The sequence below is a fragment of the Thermobia domestica genome, chromosome 12 (genome assembly GCF_964235325.1).
Source record: "Thermobia domestica chromosome 12, izTheDome1.hap1.1, whole genome shotgun sequence".
Taxonomy (NCBI): Eukaryota; Metazoa; Arthropoda; class Insecta; order Zygentoma; family Lepismatidae; genus Thermobia; species Thermobia domestica.
This window is the reverse complement of record NC_137465.1, coordinates 183,979,889-184,004,564: the sequence shown is the minus strand read 5'-3', so window position 1 is coordinate 184,004,564 and position 24,676 is coordinate 183,979,889. Positions and strand designations below refer to the sequence as shown.

Sequence of the window (24,676 nt, the reverse complement as noted above, 5' to 3'; positions counted from 1 at the left end):
CCCCAGATAACGAAGGTTTCGTTAACAATTTCTCTTAATCCTAAAAATAAACAAATAAAGCAAAAACTATAGGTTACAGAAAAGTACCAGTTTCGTGGTGTATAAAGTCGCCTGGGCTTTATTTAAAGTTTCCTTCCCTTAGCTTGTAGCTACAGAATTTAAAGCTTTCTTCCCTTAGCTTGTAGCGATAGAATTTAAGCCTTTCTTCCCTTAGCTTGTAGCGATAGAATTTAAAGCTTTTTCCCCTTAGCTTGTACCGATAGAATTTAAAGCTTACTTCCCTTAGCTTGTAGCGATAGAATTTAAATCTTTCTTCCCTTAGTTTGTAGCAATAGAATTTAAAGCTTTTTCCCCTTAGCTTGTAGCTACAGAATTTAAAGCTTTCTTCCCTTAGCTTGTAGCGATAGAATTTAAACCTTTCTTCGCTTAGCTTGTAGCAATAGAATTAAAAGCTTTCTTCCCTTAACTTGTAACGATAAAGTTGTAATATTTACAGATGTGATTTCCCTCCCGAGCCGCCAGTTGTTATGAAGAGGACCTTGCAAAATAGAAAATTTTACTTAGCTACTTCTGTTCAATTTTGTTTTTATCTTACTACGTTTTTGTATAATCTACTTTAAACTAATTCCCAACACTGCTTATTAGCTACTTCCAGGGAAACGAAAGATGCACGTAATGAGTAGCTTATTTTTAGGCTTCGCAGATTTTGTAGGTTCAAGAACTCATCACCCTGTGTCACTTCTGAGTTTGTTTTTCACGTAAGGAATAATCTACCGGATGTGAATGTTTTGTTGGTGTACCTCCCACTCCTCTCCTCCCTGTGCTTCCAACAATGTGTTTATGAGAGAGAGAGAGAGAAGATATTCACATATACATGTATATATGTGTGTATGAAGGTGTAGCGCGTGTCTGCTCACATATAAAAAGATTCATAGACCATATTTTGATAAGGACCAAAGCTTCCATCCGACACGCTCCATATAGTCCTTCATGGGTCACCTCCACTGGCGACGAAGGTGACAGTGAAACAAATGCATCCCGGTATAAAAACAATAAGAATTTCCTTTCATGGAATCAGTTGCTACCTACTCGTGTTCCAGTGCACACATTTCTAGTCATAAAAAAATTACACAATAAGAAAAAAATGAAGTATCTTGTTATTACCTGGTGTTTATATTTCAGTACGTTATGTGTCCAATCATTGAAGGATAACACCTTTACAGAACCAGGTCGGGACTCTTCCGGATACGGATATGGTGACCTTAAGTTGGTGTATCGATTATATGAAGAATGTGTCCGTAAAGACTTTATGTCTTGCCTAAAATCGAAAGCCATTGTCTTCCTTGATCGTGCGTCCAGAAAAGAGCAAATACCGGTAATATCTGATTTTGTGGTCCTGAAAAGAACCGCTCAGATATCTGTGGCGGACAAGAACAATAACGCACCACCTTTGAGTGAGACTGAATTGGAATCCAGTTTACCAAGAAATTTAGAAGAGAGAACAAATCGTCTGGATGAACTATTGGCTGACCGCATGTCGAAGTTTTTCCAATCGCATACCTTGGAAGTGAGGTTTCCTTGGCAGCAAATATCGGAGACAATTGGACAAGGTAATATAATTACCCTTTAACCTTATAAACTGATAAAAATTGGTTATCTAATATTGTAAATTAAATTTAATATTTATATATTTATTTATCTAATATTCTAATAATCTTTTTGGTGGTAACTAGCCCACAATAACATATCTTCCGTTCATTCTAGTGATCTTTCAAATGATTACATTTTGCAAAACTATTTTATATGTTTGCGACACAGGAGTTTATGTATTTGATTGTAGCAAGTACAAAGTTTAGAAGAAATCAATACTTTTTCAAGTACTTTTAATGAAATATTTAAAAGGAATCAATTACTTCCTATATTGTTAATTTCTTGCTATTGTACGTACTTAGGCATTAAATGCTAAAAAATATCGGAAATAAATTCTTAGAATGACTCGGGATTTATGTTGTTCAAGAATGGAATGGGCAGGACCGGATTTAGGGGGAGGGGTGCACCGGAGCACGTGTACCCCCCTCCGTTCTGAATATACACTATCTAAAGTGAGAAGCTGGCACTGAAAATAGCAATACCTTGCTAAAATTTAATGTCATGTTTTCGTTTCGGACTTAAAAGAAAGCGGAGTTTCGCAAAAGCAATAGTTTAGGTCAATTCCTAATATACACCATAGATGCCTAAAAACATTTTAAAAAATCTATATTTGATTCAAATGTACTGATAGTTATTTGTGCACTCCCCTAAGAAAATCCTGGATCCTGCTCTGGGAGTGGGCCCGCTTAGCTCAGTCGTTAACGCTCTCGCCTTCGGTCGAGCGATCCCGGGTTCGATTCCCGGTGGGGACACTCGGACGGAAAAGTGTAACAGCTTTCTCAGGCCAGCCATTCTAAATAAAGACTTCCCTGAGCTTTCCTCATTCACACCTGGCAAATGCCGGGATGGTACCTTGAATAATGGTCAAAGGACGCTTCCTTCCTTCCTCATTCCTTTTTTCCTCCCCAATTCCCCGGAAAGTGTGATCGCCGAGGGACGTCATCTTTCCTGTGTAAGACGGGCTAAATGGCCATGGATGCTGAAAGCCCAGAAATCTAAATCCTAATTCCCCTTTGTTCACAAATGGTGTTGAAGTGAACAAAAAAAAAAAAAAAAAAAAAAGGAAATTAGGAAAAGGTGCCTTTCTCTTATGAACGTACATAGATAAATTGGTTGTTTGATTTGGTTTTAGGCGTTCCCTTTCAGTACCGTGGCTATGCCAGGTGGGATCGACCTAATGTTAAAAGTGGGATCCGAACTAGTGCTCGGGTTTGTGTACGAAGTAATTTCTCCCACGGGGAATCGAACCCATAATCATGCCCTTAGCACTTGGTCATGTGAAGGTGTAATATAGATAGGTATATACGGTGGTTCAATTCCCGGCTGGAGCTCATGTGGTTCGGATTCGACGTTAATCAGTAGGTCCCGCCTCATATCGCTGCTGAAAGGAACGTTAAACTCAAAATCAACTCAACTCATTCCATACTAACTTCCCTCTACTGCATGACTTAACTAACAATATAGCCTGAAAATTTCTACAAACAAATGCAACTTTAAACATTACTACATTCATATACTAATCATTTAATGTAATTACTCTCAATAATCTAGTGGTCCTTAATTTTCGATTTCCGAATTTCTTTGCTCCCAACCCCTAAATTGGTTCCATGTCGGACCAAATTAATCTGTGAAAAAAATGGGCTCAATCGAAGAATATTTAACCGACCCCCAAGCGACCTAAACATCTAAATGCATTTATAATGTATAGTATATGGCAAAAGCTTGCAATAAACTCTTGTAACTTAAAAATGGCTGGGGGAAAGGAATCATATCTTGGATAGAGGTTGTAGAAGTAAATCCATACCTGATACTGAGTAGTGACCTTGATGAGGCATATCTTTACGTCCACCATCTTGGATTCGGGCACAAAATTTTAAATAGAAATGACCTCGTATGATATGTCATTTTGAGGTAGCTTTTGACGACAAACAGACGTCTGCCATTATTTTCCGCTTATCTCTGTACATGTAATAATTATCAACTATGGAAAATAAAAGCTCCGGAGTAACAAAACTTAATAGTCTGTGAGTTCATATCTCTGTGCGGGCTGCAGATTTATAAGATTGTTGAATAGTTTCCCTTATTTGAATTAAACCATAAAGTAAAGAAAAAATGCACATGCCCATCTACTTGGAAAGAAGATGTGAACTTTCAACGTGGGTTGAATATATTGAAAAACATTGTGGTGGTGAATGATGTTGCAGAGAGAGGTGTGAAACTGATACAAGAATACGGGAACATATTAGCAAAGGACGAAAAAGAGAAACAATACATATTGCAGATAGTCAGTGAACACAGAAAAAAGTATCGAGATGCTACAAAAATTTGCTTAATGATGCAGTAGAATTTGCCTAGTTATCCACAGCCTTCAGCTTTCTTCTATTATCATTTTAAACGGTATTATTTATGTAATTTCATTTCATATAAATAATTCCATTATAGGCTGGTGTGTATTTCGACGGGATGTAATTATGTAACATATATAATTATTTCCTTGTTACATGCATGTAATAGTTTATTAATATTTCAGTAGCCTACAAAGAAAAAAATATTGAAAGATAATAAACTATTATTTCAAAGCTAAAAAGAATTAAATGCCCAGAGATAAGTTGAAAATAAAGGAAGATATGTTTTTATAATGAAAGGTTGCCCAAAAACGATGCCACAAAACATCATTTCCATTTAAAATTGTGGGTCCGAATACAAAATTGGGGACTTCAAAATGGCCGCCATCATGCTATTTCTCAGGGTCAGATGTGGATTACTTCCAATTCCTGTATCTCTTTCGCTTCAGCCGCTTTAAAGTAAGAAGGGATTATTCCAGACTTTTCCTATATAATAACATATTGAATATGCATTCAAACTTTAGGTCGCTTGGGGGTCGGTTAAATATTCTTCGATTGAGCCCATTTTTTTTTTTTCATGGATAAATTGGGTCCGACATGGAACCAATTTAGGTGTTGGGAGCAAAGAAATTCAGGAAAAAAATTTTCGCCATGTAATTAAGGACCACCCTAATACACACACACACACACACACACACACACATATATATATATATATATATATATATATATATATATATATATATATATATATATATATATATATATATTACCTTCGTGAAATATAATCTGTATACTTACCTGCACTTTTGTTGATGTTATACTTACCTTTCTCCTAACAATATATAACCTAACCAACCTGATTTATGTGCAGAATATATTTATATGTTTTTATTAATGTGGGCAATACTTACTTCGTTTGTATGTTCAAAACCAACTATTTTAATGTATATGCTTTCTTGCTATTTTCCCCTTATACTATGGAATCTATCTATCATTTAATCGAAATGTTCATATGTTTTTATTTTCTCCTGTTATAATCTTGATTATGATTATATGGCAATATTATTAGTGTTTATTTCAACTTTATTTCAGGAGTTATTTGAAAGTAGTGAAGGTTTAAATTAAGGAGGGGTTAATTTGGATAAGGGCGTAACTAGCAATTGTTTAATTTTTCAGGAGAGCAGAAAAACAAACGCTCTTATCCAATTAACCAACGTATTCACACAATATTTTTGGAGACAGGCGTTCGCTGCGGAGCAGAGATATTACCTTAACACCACCTAGATACATACGGACAAGCTCAAACTTGCAGAAAATATGTATATGTAATTTTATCGGAAATAGGTCGATACGCTCTTATCCAAATTACCACTTCATTAGCTAACTCATAAAAATATAGTCAGGTCATTTGTTGTGTTCTACTACGCAATGTGATTTGTTGTATTCACTGATATCTGCATATAAAACACTTACTTGGATTGAGATATGCAATTCGCGATTTTTCGCGTGCAGCGACATTGGGCCAATCAGGCAAAGCTTTGGTCATCCTCGAGCTGCGTAGTAGGTGCATTGATTTTCTATCTACATTAAGTCTTTCACGTGAAATACTACAATACCTACTTGCCTATGAGACGAAAGTTATAGCTGTCTCGTCTCATAAAGTGTATCTTTTTTGAAAATTCTCCGCCTCATCTCGTTTTGTGAGCAACTTTGATGAAACCTATTACCTATGAAGAACTAAAAATATCTAATCTAATAATAGTATTGTTATATGACATACAGTACATATTATGCGCATAATCAGTAATGCAATTGATTAGGATATACTAGAATGTTCTTTTGTTTTTAAAAGACCTATATGATTAACTACTTCTTGACAAATGATTAATGTTTTCATCTTCGGTGAGGGAGATGCGGATTCAATTCTTAATAGTTTATATAATTTGGAGTATTATACATAAAGCTGTAGATGTTTGGATTATTATACACAAGAGATGCTAATAAAAACGGAAGTATATTTCCGTGACATCAAATCTTTGCTTTGTTTCTTATAGAGTTAATTGAAGTAGTAATTAACTGAAGTAAAAGGACGAGAATAAAAAGAAGAAGCGTAAGATAAACTTTGTGTCATCGTCACGATATGTATTTTTTTTTTTTTATGTTTGTATGACTGCCGAATTGGTGAAACCAAAATTTGTGAAAATTTACTATTTTTCAGCCACAACACTGATCGCAAAATTGATAAAAATGGAAATAGATAGATAAGCGCTTTTTTAAATACAAAAATATGCTTCAAATTGATTTTATTCCTCTATTGCAACCAAAATTGAAAGACATCGATCAGCACTTGCGGTTTCAATATTAATCTCCATAAAAAATGATTTGAAATAACATCTTTTAGTTTAACGTCCCACGTATATGCCCGTTAGACTCAAGGAGACGAATCATTAAAGCAAGTGATTGATAATGCAAGAATTGATTTAGGATGCGGGAGGAAACGATAGTACACCAAGAAAATCCACGGACACGATGCTACCCGCCACAAACTTACTTAGCCGCGGATGGAACCATGGACCCCACACACCAGAGGTAAGCGCTCAACCACTGAGTCACCGTGTCTCCTTTAATCTCCATAGAACACAAGCAGTATGATATAGCGAATAAGGACTTTTTGACATGTTTTCACTGTCCGACGAACAGTTTCTATATTGCAACCAGTGTATAGGTTTGAATATTGAATTCGAATAGTTTGGAAGTGTACCATAGTTTTATGCTATGAAACAAAACTTTTTTTTTTTTTTTTTTTTTTTTTTTTTTTTTTTTTTTTTTTAGATAACTTGTACTGAAACCGAAATGATTACTTGATTAGGATTTTAGATTTCTGGGCTTTCGGCATCGATGCCCATTTAGCTCGTCACGATGACTTCCCTTGGCGAGCATACTATCCGGGGAAAGGGAAGGAAGAAAGGATTGGGGAAGGAAGGAAGCGGCCTGGGACCTATACGTTAGGTACCACCCCGGTATTTGCCTGGTGTGAATGAGGAAAACCCAGGAAACCCTAATTCAGGAGGGCTGGCTTGAAAAAGGTTTTAACATTTTTTCGACCGAGTGCACCCGGGACCGCTCGCACCGAAGGCGAGAAGGTTAACGACTACGCTATGTGGGGCCACTAAATGATTACTTGAGATCCGCAGCGTATTCAGCAGTGGACTGATCGGAAGCAAATTACTCTTCGTACTATGCATAAACCTGTCTTAAGTATACTTCAATATGGTAAAGATAATTTTTACATTACTACAGCTGGCATGAATTTTGGCGTCTTCATATAGCTACTATCTGTATGCCATGCCAGTCAAATTCAACCACCGATTTATTACAGTTTCTCAAATTACAAGTGACGTACCAATGTCTGCAGAATACTTTTGATAAGGAAGATAACATTTTTAAACTAATATAATACGAACAAAACCTAGATTGAACTAAAATATTTTTTGTTTGATTAAAACCCATGCTGTAAAATCGTATTATTATTATTATTATTATTATTATTATTATTATTATTATTATTATTATTATTATTATTATTATTATTATTATTATTATTATTATTATTAAGTATTCTGCCTTTTGGAAGATCCTGGACTAATGAGTTTAGGTATAGACCTGGAAATATTTCTTCCACGTTCTCGATCTCCAGCTTCCTCTTTTAACTCCCAATATTTTCTTCTATTTTTCAAATCATCAATCAATTGTGTTCTTCTTCCTATTTCTCGCTTTCCTTCCATGTTTCGTTCTATGGCGTCATGAAGAAGACAATTTCTTCTTAAGATGTGTCCAATCTAATTGGCCTTCCTATAAAGGATGCTGGCTAGAAACGTTCTCTTCTCTCCTATTCGTTTCAAAACATCTTCATTTATTACTTCCTCTGTCCATTTTATCTTCTCCATCTCCCTCCAACACCACATTTCAAAGCTCTTTAAATATGTCTTCTCTAACTTTCCTAATATCCAGGTCTCTGAACCATACAGTCCAATGCTCCATATATAGCACTTGACCAACTTCTTCTTAAGTCCAATATTGAGCTTGCTAGTTAAGATTGATCTTTTCTTGTTGAATACTTCTTTAGCTATGGCAATTCTTGACCTGATTTCTTTTGTGCAGTAAGCGTCTCTAATCAAAATACTTCCCAGAGATTTGAAATGATCTACCTGTTCACGTTCTCTTTGTTCTACTTTGATCCCTAAGGATTCGTTTCCATGGAATATTCTCATGACTTTCGGTTTTTGATGTTCATTTCCATTCCATATAGTTCCAAAGTGTCAACTATTTTGTTAATCATCTCCTATAGTCCTTCTCCCATTCTAGCTATAATGACTGTATCATCCGCATACCTGATCTTGTTAATGATCTACCCTCCAATCTTGAAATCCTCAATTTCCATTAAAGCAGAGACAGAAAAAATGCATAACCATGAATATCGTTCTGCTTTTGCTGCTCTAAAATTTCACTTTAATTATCATCTAAAGATGGTAAAGCACTGGAAAAACGATGGTTCCTAAGAAGTTACGCTTCCGTGATTAACGGATTCACAGATTCCTCAAGCGACAAAACATTTTGTCACACACATACACATCCTATAATAAAATATGAATTAATAGAGTAGACACCATGAAAAGGAGAATAAATAACCCAAATAAGTTTTCTTTTTGTGGAGAAAACGTTGTCTTCTAAAAAAAAAAAACATTCAATTTATTACTGAAGAATTAATTTCTATTCTCGATATTCTCGATGCAAATAATTATGTTGGTAGCAGTGACGATTTCAGAGCAGTGAAGACGTTAGATGAAGCAAAGTGACGGACTCCCCTGATGGCTTAGCCTACCCCCAACCTCCCCCAGACACGTCATAATGTAATGTAAATTAACTAGTAATTATTAATTTAGGTAGACAAAAAAGTCTGTCCTCCAAATTTCTCTCCCTTCCATTTGTCGATCGGACTCAACTTGAGTTATCAGTGACACTACTTTCACCTATTTATTCAAAATACTCCCTATTCGAAAAAAAAAAAGAAGAAGCTGAAATCATCACTGGTTGATAATCACTTTCGTCAAAGGAGCAAATCAAGATTGTTTTTGTTTAAAAAGTTTATGTTCAAAATAGGTTTAAACTAGCTCAAACCTTTACGCGTATGGAGTAAAAGTTTATGTAAACTATTTGAATCTAGGGTTGCCAACTAGCCGATATTTCATCGGTTTGGCCGGAAATATTGCTGTGATTTTGATTAAAGCCGATGACCGGTGTAGGTTATATGATCAATGGTCAACTTGATGATTTTATAGGTGATTTCTGTGTGGCTCGTTCCTCCTCGGATTTTGTCGTGCTTTCTTCTTGTCTTCGTATTTATTTCACGTGTATCGTTTACTTGTATTGATGCCTATAAACAATAGCACATACATACACACACACACACACACACACACACATATATATATATATATATATATATATATATATATATATATATATATATCAATAACATGTGCTCAAGGAAATAATGCACACTGAAAGGTGGGGATCCTTACAATATAGATAGATAGATGAGAGGATTTTATAAAACAGGGCAGTTCAAACACTTCCAGTGCACGAAAACCATTTGTTTAGACGTGACTTCTTAAACTTGTTTTAGAGTCGAGTTTAGGTACATTTATTTAGAGAGTGGCCATTAAATGAGTCAAATGTGCTGTTTTTGCTTCTAAAATAAGTGATTTAACCAGGTATCGACTTCGAAAAAAAATCTTTTATAGGGAACTTCAAAGCAAATTTTTGAATAATAATGAATGGAAACGGTGTATTACAGAGTTTTTTTCTTTTTTTTAAAAAAAAATTGACACCTGCTAAAAAAGGAAAGTGAGTGAATCCTTAAACCGAATAGCTTCTGTTCCTTGTTGCTTAAAATAAGTAAATCTTCTGTTTCTGATTGCTTAAAATAAGTAAATCTTCTGTTTCTGATTGCTTAAAATAAGTAAATCTTCTGTTTCTGATTGCTTAAAATAAGTAAATTTTCTGTTTCTGATTCCTTAAAATACAGGAGGAATCCTAAACTTTTACCTTTTGATTTTAAGAAATAACCTTCTGTTTCTGATTGCTTAAAATAAGTAAATTTTCTATTCTTGATTGCTTAAAATAAGTAAATCTTCTGTTCCTGATTGCATAAAAAAAGTAAATCTTCTGTTTCTGATTGCTTAAAATAAGTAAATCTTCTGTTTTTGATTGCTTAAAATAAGTAAATCTTCTGTTTTTGATTCTTTAAAATACAGGAGGAATCCTAAACTATTACCTTCTGATTTTAAGAAATAACCTTTTGTTTAGGATTGCTTAAAATAAGTAAATTTTCTATTCCTGATTGCTTAAAATAAGTAAATCTTCTGTTCCTGAATGCTTAAAATAAGTAAATATTCTGTTTCTGATTGCTTAAAATAAGTAAATCTTCTGTTTCTGATTGCTTAAAATAAGTAAATCTTCTGTTTCTGATTGCTTAAAATAAGTAAATCTTCTGTTTTTGATTCTTTAAAATACAGGAGGAATCCTAAACTATTACCTTCTGATTTTAAGAAATAACCTTCTGTTTAGGATTGCTTAAAATAAGTAAATTTTCTATTCCTGATTGCTTAAAATAAGTAAATCTTCTGTTTCTGTTTGCTTAAAATAATTAAATATTCTGTTTCTGATTGCTTAAAATAAGTAAATATTCTGTTTCTGATTGCTTAAAATAAGTAAATCTTCTGTTTCTGATTGCTTAAAATAAGTAAATATTCTGTTTCTGATTGCTTAAAATAAGTAAATCTTCTGTTTCTGATTCCTTAAAATAAGTAAATCTTCTGTTTCTGATTGCTTAAAATAAGTAAATCTTCTTTCTGATTCCTTAAAATAAGTAAATCTTCTTTCTGATTCCTTAAAATAAGTAAATCTTCTGTTTCTGATTGCTTAAAATAAGTAAATCTTCTGTTTCTGATTGCTAAAAGCGAATAATTTAACTACTATACTTTTCGGGTTAAAATGTAGGTACAATTAATAGGAATTTAGGGGCATGATTGCAATACATTACATTAAATTCATCTCATACCTGAAAATGAATAGGCATTTCACTATTGTTTTCCTGCTCTCTTTAGTACTGTTGCCCATAAGACGAGAAATAACCTTTCCTTGTTTCTTCTCGACTTGTAAATATTGAAAAAACTCACTTCTCTATTCTCGAAGATCTCTTTCTCGCCTCGATTTGTAGGAAACTTTTATCATTTTGCCTCGAATTTTTTTTTCTCTTCTCGTTTTGCAAATTTATGTACAAAATTTATGCCCTATTTTTTTTCGATTTCATCTAGAAGTTACCAGAATCCTTCAGCGTCACGATCCCATGAAGGGTGTAAAACGACAAAATTTAAAACATATTTATTATTTCAATATATTGTGTAATGACTTCAGTGTCTTTAAACATTGATAAATGCTCTTCACCGTCTTCGTACAATCACTTTACTTTATCAATCTATAGTTTTTGTACTGTTAATCAAGCAACACTAAAACAGTGTTTGAAACAGACTTGGATAACTAGTATTGTCAACGAGTCTCAAGATTTTTTTCGTCTCGGAAAAAGAGACGAGAATTGAAATGTTTCAAGCATCATCTTTCGAGACGAGACGAGACAAGACGTACTCTTTATTGTATGCTCCTGCCTACAAGACTTCACGCTTTAATTTTCTTAACTGGAGCTAATTTTTTAAACTTTTTCTTAACTTAAAAACTGGATTAATGTACTATTACATGCTAAATACAAAACTAACTCTTTATTGTTTTCCTTCTATGTTACAGGTCGTGGCAATAAAGGATTTAAGAAACTTGGACCGGCCATTTTAATCGGTACTTTGATGAAAGCAGGTACTATTAAAGCAATAGCATTTGGATCTTTGGCGCTCCTTGCTGGTAAAGCTCTATTGCTCAGCAAAATAGCGTTAGTTTTGGCATCCATAGTCGGTTTAAAGAAGCTCACTCACCACAAAGCAGAACATGAGGTGGTCTCGGTGGGCCATGGAGGTGGAGGACATTACAGGAGAAGCCTATACGATCCTGCAAGGTCAGGAGAAGTAGATTCTCAAGATCTTGCCTATAGAGGGCAAACGTATCAACCAGCAGATGAATATTATGAGGGCTATCCACCTTATCATTGAAATTGGTAGCCGTTGGTTATATAGTTGAAGTTAACCAACTAATAACATTGAAAGAACTTTGCTTTTAACCAGGCATTGAATGCCATTAGTTTCTTTGAATGCCGGTTGGGAATGATGTTAAATACAACTCACGAACGCATTTTGTTACGTTCGTTAACCTAGGAGGAAATAAACTACCAACCATATGGTATAATTTACTAAACCATGTTAAGTTATAAATTGTAGTTATGTGCCTGAGCTATTTTAAGAGACTTTGGGTAATTATCATCATGCTCATGTGTAAATATATATGTAGGTGCTTTAGCGTCGTGGCTAATTTAACTAACCAATCGATTAGTTTGGTAACGGTGTAGCATAAGTAATCCATCCATATCTCGTATAATTCATATTAGCCATGCGTAACGTAATCCATTATTATGTAAATAGGAGTATTTATAATACAAATTTTATTTATAAAAAATAATTATTATTTCATGCATTTAACTATATATTTAATGTGAAGATTTGTTTAGTTATAATACTTAATGATTTAATGGCAATTCCTTTACAAGATGTGTTTTAAGTAATATTTCGAAGGATCGTACGATTACAATAAATTTTGGCTTAACCCCTTACCGGAATGCCCTTTTATCACTTTAGCTTTTTAGTGATTTACCAAAGGCATCAAATGACTGTTTTGTCTGCTGTGTGAGATATTGACGTGTATGAATAAGAGATTTTGGTGTCATCTGGCATGTTCTTTGTGAGTTGTAAGTGTGTCATATATGGCACTTACTTATTTCTCGTCGGAATTAAGTGAAAAATCTAAAATTCAAGTTTTAATTCATTTTTCAAGTTCCCATATGAGGATTTGTGGTTAATTTATTCTTTACGGTGCTCTTATATTATTTTGTGACAAAGGTTAGGAGAACTGGGAAACAATTCGTTAGAAGGCATATGCCAAAATTCAGATATATGACATGTGCCCCAATTAATAATGGATAGTGTATTAATGAACTTTTAAGGTAATACTAAGTTTTAATATTGAATACTATATTACTACACTTTTCAAAGCAATGTTCTCATTAAACAAAGTGTAGAGATGTTTAAAATACGAAGCATTTTAAATGAAACAATTTTTGTAAAATACGAATATCAAGTTCAACTATATTTGTTAGTTTCTACTGGCCTCATGACAAATAGACTATCTTGATGATATGTATATGACTCCCATTACAGGTCTAATATGAATATTACACACGGAACAATTATTTATTTAATGATTGGAACAAGTATGTATGTATTTGAATGACAAAAGACTGATCATTTCCTTTTCCATGAATAACGGTTGACAAAATACAAACTAAGCAAAAATGCTTTGTGATGAATTATGTAGTGCTCCATATTATAGTAACATATGACTGACAGAAAAATAAATACGTGTTCTTATAACGAGGTATTGTAATAATTAGATAGTAATTAGTATGTCTTGAAATGTCAAAAGACTGACAATTTCGTTTTCATTAAAAGTGATTGACATAAATACAGGTATGTTTCCAACTTTGTCTGAATAACTGACTTTGGTGTAACTACCTTGCCAAAAGAATTTTATACTCCTTAAGATTTTGACATTTGTATATTAAGAAATAAGAAATAATGGCTGTGTTGGTTTCTTCAATATGTGACAACAGTAATATTTTAATGTATTTTTAATAGAAAATATATTACTGTTTTCAGAGCGAAGGTCCCATTGAACATAGCGTAACAATATACAAAATAAGAGACATTGTAAAGAAAACATTTTTTTACTGATTTACTTGTATTAATAATAAGTTTAAGTATTTCTATAGGTTCCTACTGACCTCGGTGACAAACTTTGACAAATGGTGACAATGTTGAAGAGGATAAGTAATTTGTATTTAATTCAGTTATGTGTTACAAATAAATAACTGTAATCATTTTACAGTTAAGTTGTGTTTAAAAATCTGGAAAATAATTCTTGTATCCTACTTTTAATATATTAGTGTCTAAAATGAATAATAATATGAATTATATAATATTACTCTTTACTCTGACTCATTTATAGTTTTTATTTTTTTAAAGCTATATGTTTATATAGTATTATTTCATACCATTACATTATTCTTTAGGTTAAATTCAGTAATATTAAAAACATAAGTACTACGTGTGGTAATATACAAAATTTCAGGTTTCTTTCAATTTTTATAAGCAAATATATGGTTATTTATTACAAATTATAATAATATATATTTTCATTTTAGAACAATAATCCAATCTATAAATCATTAGAAGTACAGTAAGCTTAATTAGAAATATTGGAGCAAGGAACGAAAACATGTTTAAGATATTTTGTTCCAAAGGACTTTATTTTAAAAATTGCCTACATTCACTCAAAGAATATCACTGTGGTTGTTTGTGTTTATTTAACATATACATGAAAAGATGATTCCTGTCTTGTCTAAAAAATACTCCATAATCTTCACGAAAAATATAATTAACTTACTTAAATAGGCATTGTAATACATTTGTGTTCTAAAATTTAGAGCGCAGTACATGTTCGTATAATAATATATCACTTCACATCCTGTCTCAGAGGGCAAGTAATGTTGACGCCAATTGACTGAATGTTGATAAATATATTTATGTTCATAAATTAAAAGTTACCATTCATTAACAACTATTTTAAGTATCTGCTGTATATAGTGTGTGCATCTAGAAAATAAAAGCTTACTTGTACTTTGTTGTTTTCTAGTCATATAACAAATTACATCCTGGAAACAGAAGCCATAGGTAAACAGTATGTAATACAAAATATGTTTGTTCTGTCCTTCTTCAGAAATGTGAATTACTTGTTTCTTCAGTATGGTAATCACTTGACTTGGCTGTTCCTATAAATAACTGTGCCAGGAATAGAAATTTTCAACTATTAGAATCGGTTCAGTTATGCATATGATTTTACTCAGTGAAGAAATTTGTATCAGGAGCAGTAAAACAATCTATAATTAAGTAAGCTTACAACATAAACAGCAAATTACTTCAGTTATTCTCATTCTTTTGATTTTTGAAACTTCATACAACAGAAACAGGAAAAGAGTCGTCTATCTGAATCAATTTTAGCGACTCTGAAAGAATAATTACATTAAGTTATTACTATTATATCATTTGTAATACAATTCTTCATATGCGTATACATGAAGAATATTAAAACAGAAACAGCAAACCAGCCGTCGGGCTGTCTCAGTCACAATGTTCCTTCATGAGAAATGCTACAACGGAAACAGCAAAATTGTCTCCAAGATGCTTCAGTCGTAATTGAGTTGTTCATGAACAATCCAACAACAGAAACAGAGAAACAATCATCAGGATTCTTCGGTCACAATTCCTTTTATTCATGAAGGCTGCAATAGAATGAGCAAAATAGTCGTCAGGGCCCTTCAGTCATAATGATTTCTATTCATGAAGAGCGCTGTGAAAGAAATAGCAAAATAATTGCCAAGATTCTTCAGTCACGACGACTTTCATCAACGAATATACAGAAACAGCGAAAGAGTAGTCAGGATTCTTCAGTCATAATTACTTTTATTCATGAAGAATATTAGGCCTACATCAGAAACAGCAAAACAGTGGTGAGGGTTCTTCACAGTCATAATTACTTTTATTTATGAAGAACACCAACAGAAACAGAAAAACAGTCGTCTTAAGTCAGATTACTTTTATTCATGAAGAATATTACATCAGAAACAGCAAAATAATGGTCAAGAATCTTCAGTCATAATGATTTTTATTTTGAATAACACCAGCAGAAACAGCAAAACTTTGGTCTTCAGTCACAATTACTTTTATTCATGAAGAAAACTACAATAGTAGCAGCAAGATAGTCGTCAGTCGCAATTACTTTTATTTATGAAGAATTTCAACAGAAACAGTAGAAAAATAGTCGTCAGAACTCTTTAGTTATAATTACTTTTACTGTGGAGGAAACTACAATAGAAACAGTAGATCATGGGTCATGATTCTTCAGTCATAATGATTTTTATTTATGAAGAATATCAACAGAAACAATAGAATAGTCGTCTTCAGTCATAACCCTTTTGTTCGTGAAGAATACTATAATAATAACAGAAAAATAGAGGTAATCTCTAATCGAATTAGCCAATGTCCAACAGTTGGATCATTAAGACTTGCCTGTTTCCTTTACTGGGAAATCCATTCTTGGATCTTTTGTCCTGTCACCTTCCCTGCAGAGGAGTTACTCATTTTCATCAGACGAACTGTTGCATTGTACTCCTAAATACAAGCTCTGGCAAACATTATTCTAGAATTACTTAAAATTTTCTATTATTAATATTCCCCAAGTAGTAAAGGTCTCACACTGTTTGTAAATTAATAAATAAATAACAATAAATAGAAATATTAAGCAGTTTTTAAAAGGATTTATGACTTCCTAAAATTCTAAGGAAACATTATACTGTAAGAACTTACTTTTAAATTGCACTTCTAAATTACTTGTATGAAATCCTTGCTTTATTCAAACGAACATTGAAAGAATTTTACTCCCATTTTTGAATATTTGTTTTCAAACACATATTCGGATAATAATTCATTTTCTCGAAAACCTGTCAGCTTTTTGAAGATCTCAAATTCGAATAATTCTTCGAACAACTGCTCATTGCCCAAAATCCTTTATTTGAATAATAATTTGATTTAATTGTTCGAAGAATATTATTTGAATAATTATTTTCAATTCAAGTATTCGAATTTTAACAGCAACATTTTTAATAAATTTAAAATAAAAATAAAATAAATGTTAATTATGACTTATGATTTACAGGGATGTTAACGCTGAGCTTAGAATTAACAATAACTTTAACCATTAAATAAGACATGTTACATTAATATTAAATTACAGTAGATCCATTTTAGGTTAAAGCTTACTGTTCCCTGATTTAAGTAACCTCTCTAACCTTAGTTGAGCATAATACAATAGTATCATTATTAATCCAACTTTATCCTTATGGAATAGTCCAAACAAAAGTATAGCACAATAATATTATAAAATAAATTGTTTCACTTTCCACTATGTTGTCCAATATGTCCACTGTACGCCATTTTGTGAGAGTCTGCGGTATCGAAACTTTTCCTATGTGAATGAGGTACTATTTCATAAGAAACACTGTTCTTCTGTGACGATGATGTAAGATTTTTCAAACCAATAATAATGGCGAGCATAAGTGCTATCTTCCCAACAAGAAGGGCTTTCCCTGCCAGGAGAGCCAACGTCATCAAAGTTATTGGTATAAGTGTCGCTGCCTTCATCTTCAGACCCAACAGTAATGGAACGAATAGCCTCTTCATCATACCTCGACCTGAAACATTAAATTAAGAGAATTTTCAACATAAGAAAAGACATTGAATTCGACATACAGACTGTAAGTAATGTTGACATTAACTATTAAAGTATCATATTAAAGACGTTGTTGCCTCATGATAATTATCCGTTACCTCCATAAGCAGACTACAGAAAATTTTACCGATCGTCATAAAAGAGAAAGTTGTCGAAAACTTAGTGCTTTCTAGAATGGAATATTGCAATTTGCCATTACATTACACAGTGTGTCAAAAACTGAACATGATTAAGACTCTAATCTCATTCTTCCGATCCAGGGGCGTTATGTGGGTTTTCAAGGGGAACTTAATACCTGGGATACGGACAAAATCTCGCGGCCGAAACATCACCGACCAAAACCTCGCCGCCCAAAACCTCGCAGGACAAAATCTCGCCGGGCCAAAACCTCGCAGGACAAAATCTTGCCGGACCAAAACCTCGCCGGCCAAAACCTCGCGTGGCCGAAACCTTGCCGCCCAAAATCTCGCCGGGCCGAAACCTCGCCACCCAAAACATCGCGTGGCCAAACCTCGCCGCCAAAACCTCGTGGGTCCTGAGATCAATCCAACGCTCAAGAATTATCCAAACTTCAACACTCCCTTACCAGGAGCATTTTGCAACATACCTTCGTATGGTACAAGGAGAAGATTTGTACCAAAACGTAAAGGTTCAATGCTTAGTAGTTTTTTTAGATCTGGAGAACGGCAAAATTTATTCAAGCCCTTCCATTCCATTCCTCCTTAGGGCATGCATTTCGCAAAATATTGTCTTATCTGGAGCTTGTGCCCTTGTGGAGTAAGAAGATTTATACAAAATGTCAAGTTTCAAAACCTAATAAGTTTTGTAAATCTGGCGATAGAACATTCTACATTGAAGAAATCGTCGTGAAGAGGTTTTATCCTAACGACATTTCTTCCCAGGCGACACTACGTCTCGCTTAATTTAGACCAAGCGAGATTCTGTGTCGCGAGACCATTACAACGAAGTTTTGGTCAGGCGAGATTTTGGGACGCGAGGTTTTGGCAAGGCGAGGTTTTGGCCCGGCGAAATTTTGGCCGGGCGAGGTTTTGGCTCCGCGAGATTTTGGCCCGCGACGTTTTGGGCGGCGAGGTTTTGGCCAGGCGGGGTTTTGGCCTGGCGAGATTTTGGCCCGCGAGGTTTTGGGCGGCGAGGTTTTGGCCAGGCGAGGTTTCGGCCCGGCGAGATTTTGGGCCGCGAGGTTTTGGGAGGCGAGGTTTTGGCCAGGCGAGGTTTTGGTCCGCGAGGTTGTCGCCGCGAGGTTTTGTACCCAAACCGTAATACCTATCCCTGGAGTTTCGTATATAGGTCTACAGACATTTTAAATCAATATTATATTAATATACTAGTGAAACAATGCGAAATTCTACTTAATGTCGGAGAATCTTGCAATCCCAAGTTCCCAAACAAAATCTGAAATGACTCTACTCTACCGACCTTCAATAATCCGACATCCCAGTAATCAGGCCATCAAATCGGGTTTCGTTTTCCTTTTAAACTGTCTTTATCACTGAGACAAGTATTGAGACTCCACCCCAAGAACATTTGAAATTTAAACTTTATAGTTGAGATTTTGAAGCGTAGAAAAGCAGTTGTAACAAACAGTGATGATTTCAAAAGATTTCTTCCAGGCGGCGGGATGATTTGAATAAAAGGGGCGGATGTGAAAAATAGTAATGCAAATATAGTCGTAATCCAGTTGTTGAGGATGACTGGTAAAATCCCGATGGAGAGAATTAATTAACCATCTCCCGGGCCACATTCTGAAATCATTGCTCGTCGTGAATTTTTGTGAGTTCAGTCATAACATCCAAAAGGAAGTATGGATCGCTAGATCTATCAAAAAAAAACTGAATTTTAGATAAGCTTAAAATATGATTTGGAACAGCAATGGGCAATGGAGAACCTAGTAGTTATAACCTGGGGGCAGCCAGAACCCAGACTGTGGTACACATATCACGAGTTTACAATTTTTCAGAGTCCTCTTTCGGTATTGATATAGTTACGTTGGACGTTGGCATTGCAGACTTCAAGTATTGTTTTACAGATTGCATAACCCAAAAATTACAACTGCAAAAAAAATTCCGATAAAGATTGGAAGGAAACGCTTACCATAAACTTTCAATTTTTTTAAAAAAATAATATTTTCAATTATTTTTGTCGCTCATAAGCCCCCACGGTCCCGAGCTAGATCCGCTACTGGCAATTGATGCTGAATAGGATATGAAACGTGCTGCTGTTTGCGATACCAAAATAGAAGAAAAACTAATTCAATAGTGTGCAAGTTAAATTGACAGAGAGTTGGGAAAGCGAAAACTTCTGAGACAGACCAGAAATTTTGTATATCATACCTTCTACTTTATTGTGCAGGTACTTCCATCAGTTTGAGTTTTCTGGAAATAAATTATAAACTGATAGAACATTTGCAAATAAATTTCTGCTGTACCGAAATATATAAATTTTTACTTCTGATATAAGGTAACTGCAGGCATATACGCCAGTGAAGCTAAATAAGCCAAGTGTTCAGTGCTGGAACGTTTCCGACGAAATACGCTAAAATGAGCCTCCAATATGTGCCACGGTTTTGGACAAGTCCGATTTGACGAATACTCTGGGAGAAAGCGCTCAGACCGCCAAGCCGTGCAGTATTGTTTGCTTCGGAAAGGTTCCGTGGAAGTATGTTATTTCAAGAGATAAGAATCCGTTATTAGTACCGTGATAACTTAGAACATTGCCGATTGTTTACAGCAATGTACGCCTTATTTCGTCTCCGTCTAGGAACACACTGTTTTATAATTGTAATTTCAGTATTTGTGTTTCCATGGCTACTAAATCAACGCCAAGCATGGTGCAGCGAAAGACGCCAGGGTTTATACAGGACTGATTGCAGAATAAAAAGGTGTTTTCATTTGTCCCACATATTCCATGTAATATTGGTGTAGGTTTTTTTAAGTCACAGTGCAGTGGCACTGTTTGTTTATCTTCTTATGGACTAAAATTTTTCAGTTTGGAACTTCATTTCAACTTTGGAGATTATAGTTTTTACATTCTTTTTATCTTCACCTTAAACTTTGGTTATTTTATTTTGTGCTTCAGCCAGGTTGTATAATAATATTGAGTTCGCATAATACAGAGGATGTAAGCAGTTGCAAGATTTATTGCAGGTTTCTAGTAGTATCCTAGACTTGGCGTAATTACCTGCACGTGTTGGTAAATACGCCTCTTTGTAACGCTTTTTTCTTTACATTGTGTACAAAATACTGTAGAAGTGAGTCGGATCATTGCCACATTTTTGGTACACGCGGAAAAGGCTACTCTGTAACGCAAATGTCTTGTTCTTTGTGTTTCATGAAAATTGAGGCCACAAAAAATACAACACCCTTAACATGGCGTCTTTACCTGCACCTACCTTATAAATTAAGGCATGTAATGTAATAAGAAAAAATAGTGCTCTCAGGAATCTGATATTTTCGCTAATTCTACTCTACTCTGGATAAAAAATGCCAGATTAGCGGGACTATAATGCTCATAACGATGACGAGAAAGATATTCATGCTCTTTATCTGCAGTGAAAAAGAGCATCACTTATTCCAGACGAAAGACTGAGGAAATGCATCGTTTGCTTAGAGGATACCTTTATTTGTCATAGTTTGACTAACGAAAGTGATTCATTACAGTTCATTAGCCATAACGCCCTCTTCAGTCAACAAAATTGCAATAGAATATTTTTTGAAGCATACAACGATTAAGCTACCACTGGTCATTGTATTATTGTGTATTTTAAGGTTATTCTGTTTTCGATGTGATGTCAATTCTTTAGTAAAAGTTCTTATGTACAGTTAGTTAATTCTTACAGAAATCTTTCACTTGATGCACATTTGATGAAATACAGGATATCTCTGAATTGTGCTCCGAAAGTTATATAACGAGGGAGGGAGACGTACACACACACACACACACACACATACATACATACATACAGAGAGAGATGGTATGTTCCACAACTAAGTATAAAAATAATTTCTAATAATTAAGATAGGTATTGAAATTTCATCATTAGGCTCAGTGGTAGAATGTGTCACGAATCTTGTGGCTCATAAGAATTTTCAGCAATTTCTTTGGAAGTCCTACGGGGAGGCGATGTGCGACATACCTGGAAGTTTGTAATAGATAAAATTGATCTACTTACACATCCCATTCAAGACAAACCCTTAAGCAGCTTCTACAGGAAAATTGTCACGCTTTTGTACCATATTGTCATTGGAAGGAAAAAATAAACACTCATTTTAAGTTTAACCATATATCGAAGAGCTCGACCTACGTCTCTATGTTGTTCAAAATTGCGAAGTTGACACAATCTATGAATAATCTCGAAAATGGTTACCACGCTGTCCTCCCCATAAATGGTGGAGAAGTTAAGGCAGAAACGTAAACAAATGGTTGCTTCTCATTGGCCGAGGAATGATTCCAACAGCCAATATGAACTAATTATTATCTATTATAATAAATACTATTACAAATCTATACTACAAATTGCAGTAATAATTAAGTTTTTTTAATAGAGAATATAGTAATAAGGAAATGCCAGTAAATTTTTACGAGCGATGAAGTGGGCCGAACCATACCCACTTTTCGAGAACCGACAAAATGGGAAGCAGGTTTATCATAATTTCTTGTCACCGACCCCAGACATTTTTTTATTATGGGGTTGGAAGCACTGGTGAAAATTCCGGGGGATTAGGGGGACAGGTCTCCTCCAATCTTGGAACTGGAGGGACTGTCCCCCCAATAATCCGATTTAATTTTTTTAAATTTTTTTTAAAGGAAAATATGTGATGATTCGTGTCCGATCGCCACTAATGAAAGATGAAATTGACATCCCCACAGAATAAGCCTCAAATCTGCCCGCCTCCCAATGTTGAAGACAACTCTGCTCTTGATCCTCCACAGGATTGTTTCTCAACTTCACAAATATTTTGAGCATCGCTTAAAAAAAAAGAAAAAGAAAAAAAAGAAAGAAAATATCTTATTGGCCCCCCAATGTTGAAGACAGATTGCGCTGCTGGTTGGAAGTAAAACGAAAATACTAACTTTAAATTCCAAAAATGTTTTTTACACTTTTTCTTTACTTAAAACACATTTTTACAATAGCCTTAATTAATGGATAGAATGCCTTGTTTAATAGATACAATAAAAAATTCTAAAACGAACAAAGCAAACGACAGTTTGTTGACGAGCACATGCAAACTTGTCTGACTTATTATGTTTTGTTATCTGCTTCAACAGTCTTCTAGTGACTCAGCGTAGCCAACCGCTTGACCAAACAGAGTGATATTTCCCAGTCTTCCATTGACTAATCCGAAATTCCCGGTTATAAGTTTATATCACGGAGTATGGTAAACCTAACTACAGTAGGAATAAGTCTTTAAAAGTTTATCTTTATAATTCCCAACGATTATGGGATATATGAAAAAAAAAAGTTTCATCAGCTTCAATTACGAATGGCTATAGATAAGATTTTTCCCCTTTAGCCTAAAGGGCAAAAAAAAAAAAAAAAAAAAAAAAATTAGGGTCTCTGGCTCGAACCCAGGTGATGTGAGTTTGTAGTGGACAACGTCGTGTGAGTGGGTTTTCAAGCAACAATAACACTGCAAACTGTCTAAATTATTAAGAAGCACTCTTACCACCTAATCCTGTTTTCGTGCAAGAGCGGTCCTTTTTTTTTTTAGATGCACTAACTTGTAAGTATTTTCTGCCACTTACGTGCCATCACTTAACGCCATTGTGACCATGAATTGAAATTAAAAAAAATCTTGCTTAACGTTCCACGAATATCCTCCGAGACTAAAAGAGATGATAATGTTGCTAATGAATAAAATGGTTGAATGAATAGTGAGGAGCAGAAACGGAAGAACCCCTAGAAAACCCAGGCTCGCGGTGTTTGTGCACTTCAAAGTTCACTTAGCATGAGCTGGGATCGAACCAGGAACCCCAAGCACAATAGACGAGCACTCAACCACTCAGCCATCACAATCCCTGTTGTGTAAGACATGAATTAATTGAATCCAGGATGTCAACTAAAGAACACTCAATTTTTTTTGGTGATAAAATCAGGTTTTATAAATTAAACGCTTACCTGTTTCCGTAACACTTTCTGTATCGGGTATCTGAATCTTTATATCAATTCCATTTCCAGATTCTCCGAGTCTTTGTACTATAACACACGCTCCAGGAACAACATAGTCAAGTTTAAATTTTAGTGCTCTTGAATTGAAAATGTTCAATAGTCCATTCAGTAACAAACTTTGCACAACTTTGGCTGACTTCGGGTAGTTGTCACTTATATAATTTTCTACGCTTCCACCAAAAAACATTCTTTGGCTAATATTGTTCGATGGAGACTGGTATATTTTTTCTAGACTGATATATTTGGATAGTGGTAACTTGTCGTATCGGAGAATGCCATTTAATAAGGTAACAGCTTTGAATTCAAGACAAGTTAACAGTTCTTTATTTCTGCACTGCGAGATAAGATCACTGATTTCTTCCTTGATAGCGTGAGCAGAATTTAATAAAATACAAAACGTTACAAGAACTAACAATGAAGAATTGTTGTAACGAACGAGCACCATGATTGTATCCTTGGAACAATTACACCCAACAATACACTAGAACTAATTCACTATGGTTGTCAGTGCAACAGCTGGCAAAAAAGTGGAAGCTAGTACAGATATGCAAGTTGCTTTATAAATGTCCTGGTGTTCGAGACTTTGGAAAAACGTTTTAACATATGTGTGTTTGTGTGTATTTGTGTTTATATGGTGAAGGTGTTTGCGGTCATCATTAACAGAAAATGACCCACTAGACTCCTGAAGGTAACATCTAAAATGAAAGAAGTTATGAAGGCGCAATAAGGAAAGGAAGTACTAGGCCTAAATACATGCTCAGGCGTTTCTTTTAAATATATCTCTTCTTGTGGACAAGAAACCAATTAGGAAGAAGGGTTTAAAGGCTCATTTGACTGTTTTTGAAGACGTTGGAGGTATTTTACTTAC

The 24,676-nt window shown here is 34.4% G+C and overlaps 2 protein-coding genes across 2 annotated transcripts; one reads left to right on the top strand and one right to left on the bottom strand.

Moving 5' to 3' along the window:
- Positions 1-1,089: 1,089 nt before the first annotated feature.
- Positions 1,090-14,334, top strand: LOC145666886 (uncharacterized). The gene is made up of 2 exons (XM_081734471.1): positions 1,090-1,610; positions 11,862-14,334. Exons 1-2 carry the CDS (start codon positions 1,145-1,147, stop codon positions 12,215-12,217), a joined length of 822 nt encoding a protein of 273 aa, XP_081590597.1. The 5' UTR covers positions 1,090-1,144; the 3' UTR covers positions 12,218-14,334.
- A 1,014-nt stretch (positions 14,335-15,348) lies between these two features.
- On the bottom strand, positions 15,349-24,452 carry LOC145666887 (uncharacterized). The gene is made up of 2 exons (XM_081734472.1): positions 23,758-24,452; positions 15,349-17,583 (listed from the first exon to the last, which is right to left on the bottom strand). The coding sequence occupies exons 1-2, from the start codon at positions 24,251-24,253 to the stop codon at positions 17,285-17,287; spliced, it is 795 nt and encodes a 264-aa protein (XP_081590598.1). The 5' UTR covers positions 24,254-24,452; the 3' UTR covers positions 15,349-17,284.
- Between the last annotated feature and the right edge of the window lie 224 nt (positions 24,453-24,676).

What these genes read in the sequence shown, in the direction of transcription:
- LOC145666887 (XM_081734472.1), bottom strand. Translation starts at nt 24,253, where the DNA reads ATGGTGCTCGTTCGTTACAACAATTCTTCATTGTTAGTTCTTGTAACG. An exon ending in AGAAAGTGTTACGGAAACAG is followed by an intron (nt 17,584 to 23,757) that starts GTAAGCGTTTAA and finishes TTAATGTTTCAG; the next exon opens with GTCGAGGTATGATGAAGAGG.
- LOC145666886 (XM_081734471.1), top strand. Translation starts at nt 1,145, where the DNA reads ATGAAGTATCTTGTTATTACCTGGTGTTTATATTTCAGTACGTTATGT. An exon ending in ATCGGAGACAATTGGACAAG is followed by an intron (nt 1,611 to 11,861) that starts GTAATATAATTA and finishes TCTATGTTACAG; the next exon opens with GTCGTGGCAATAAAGGATTT.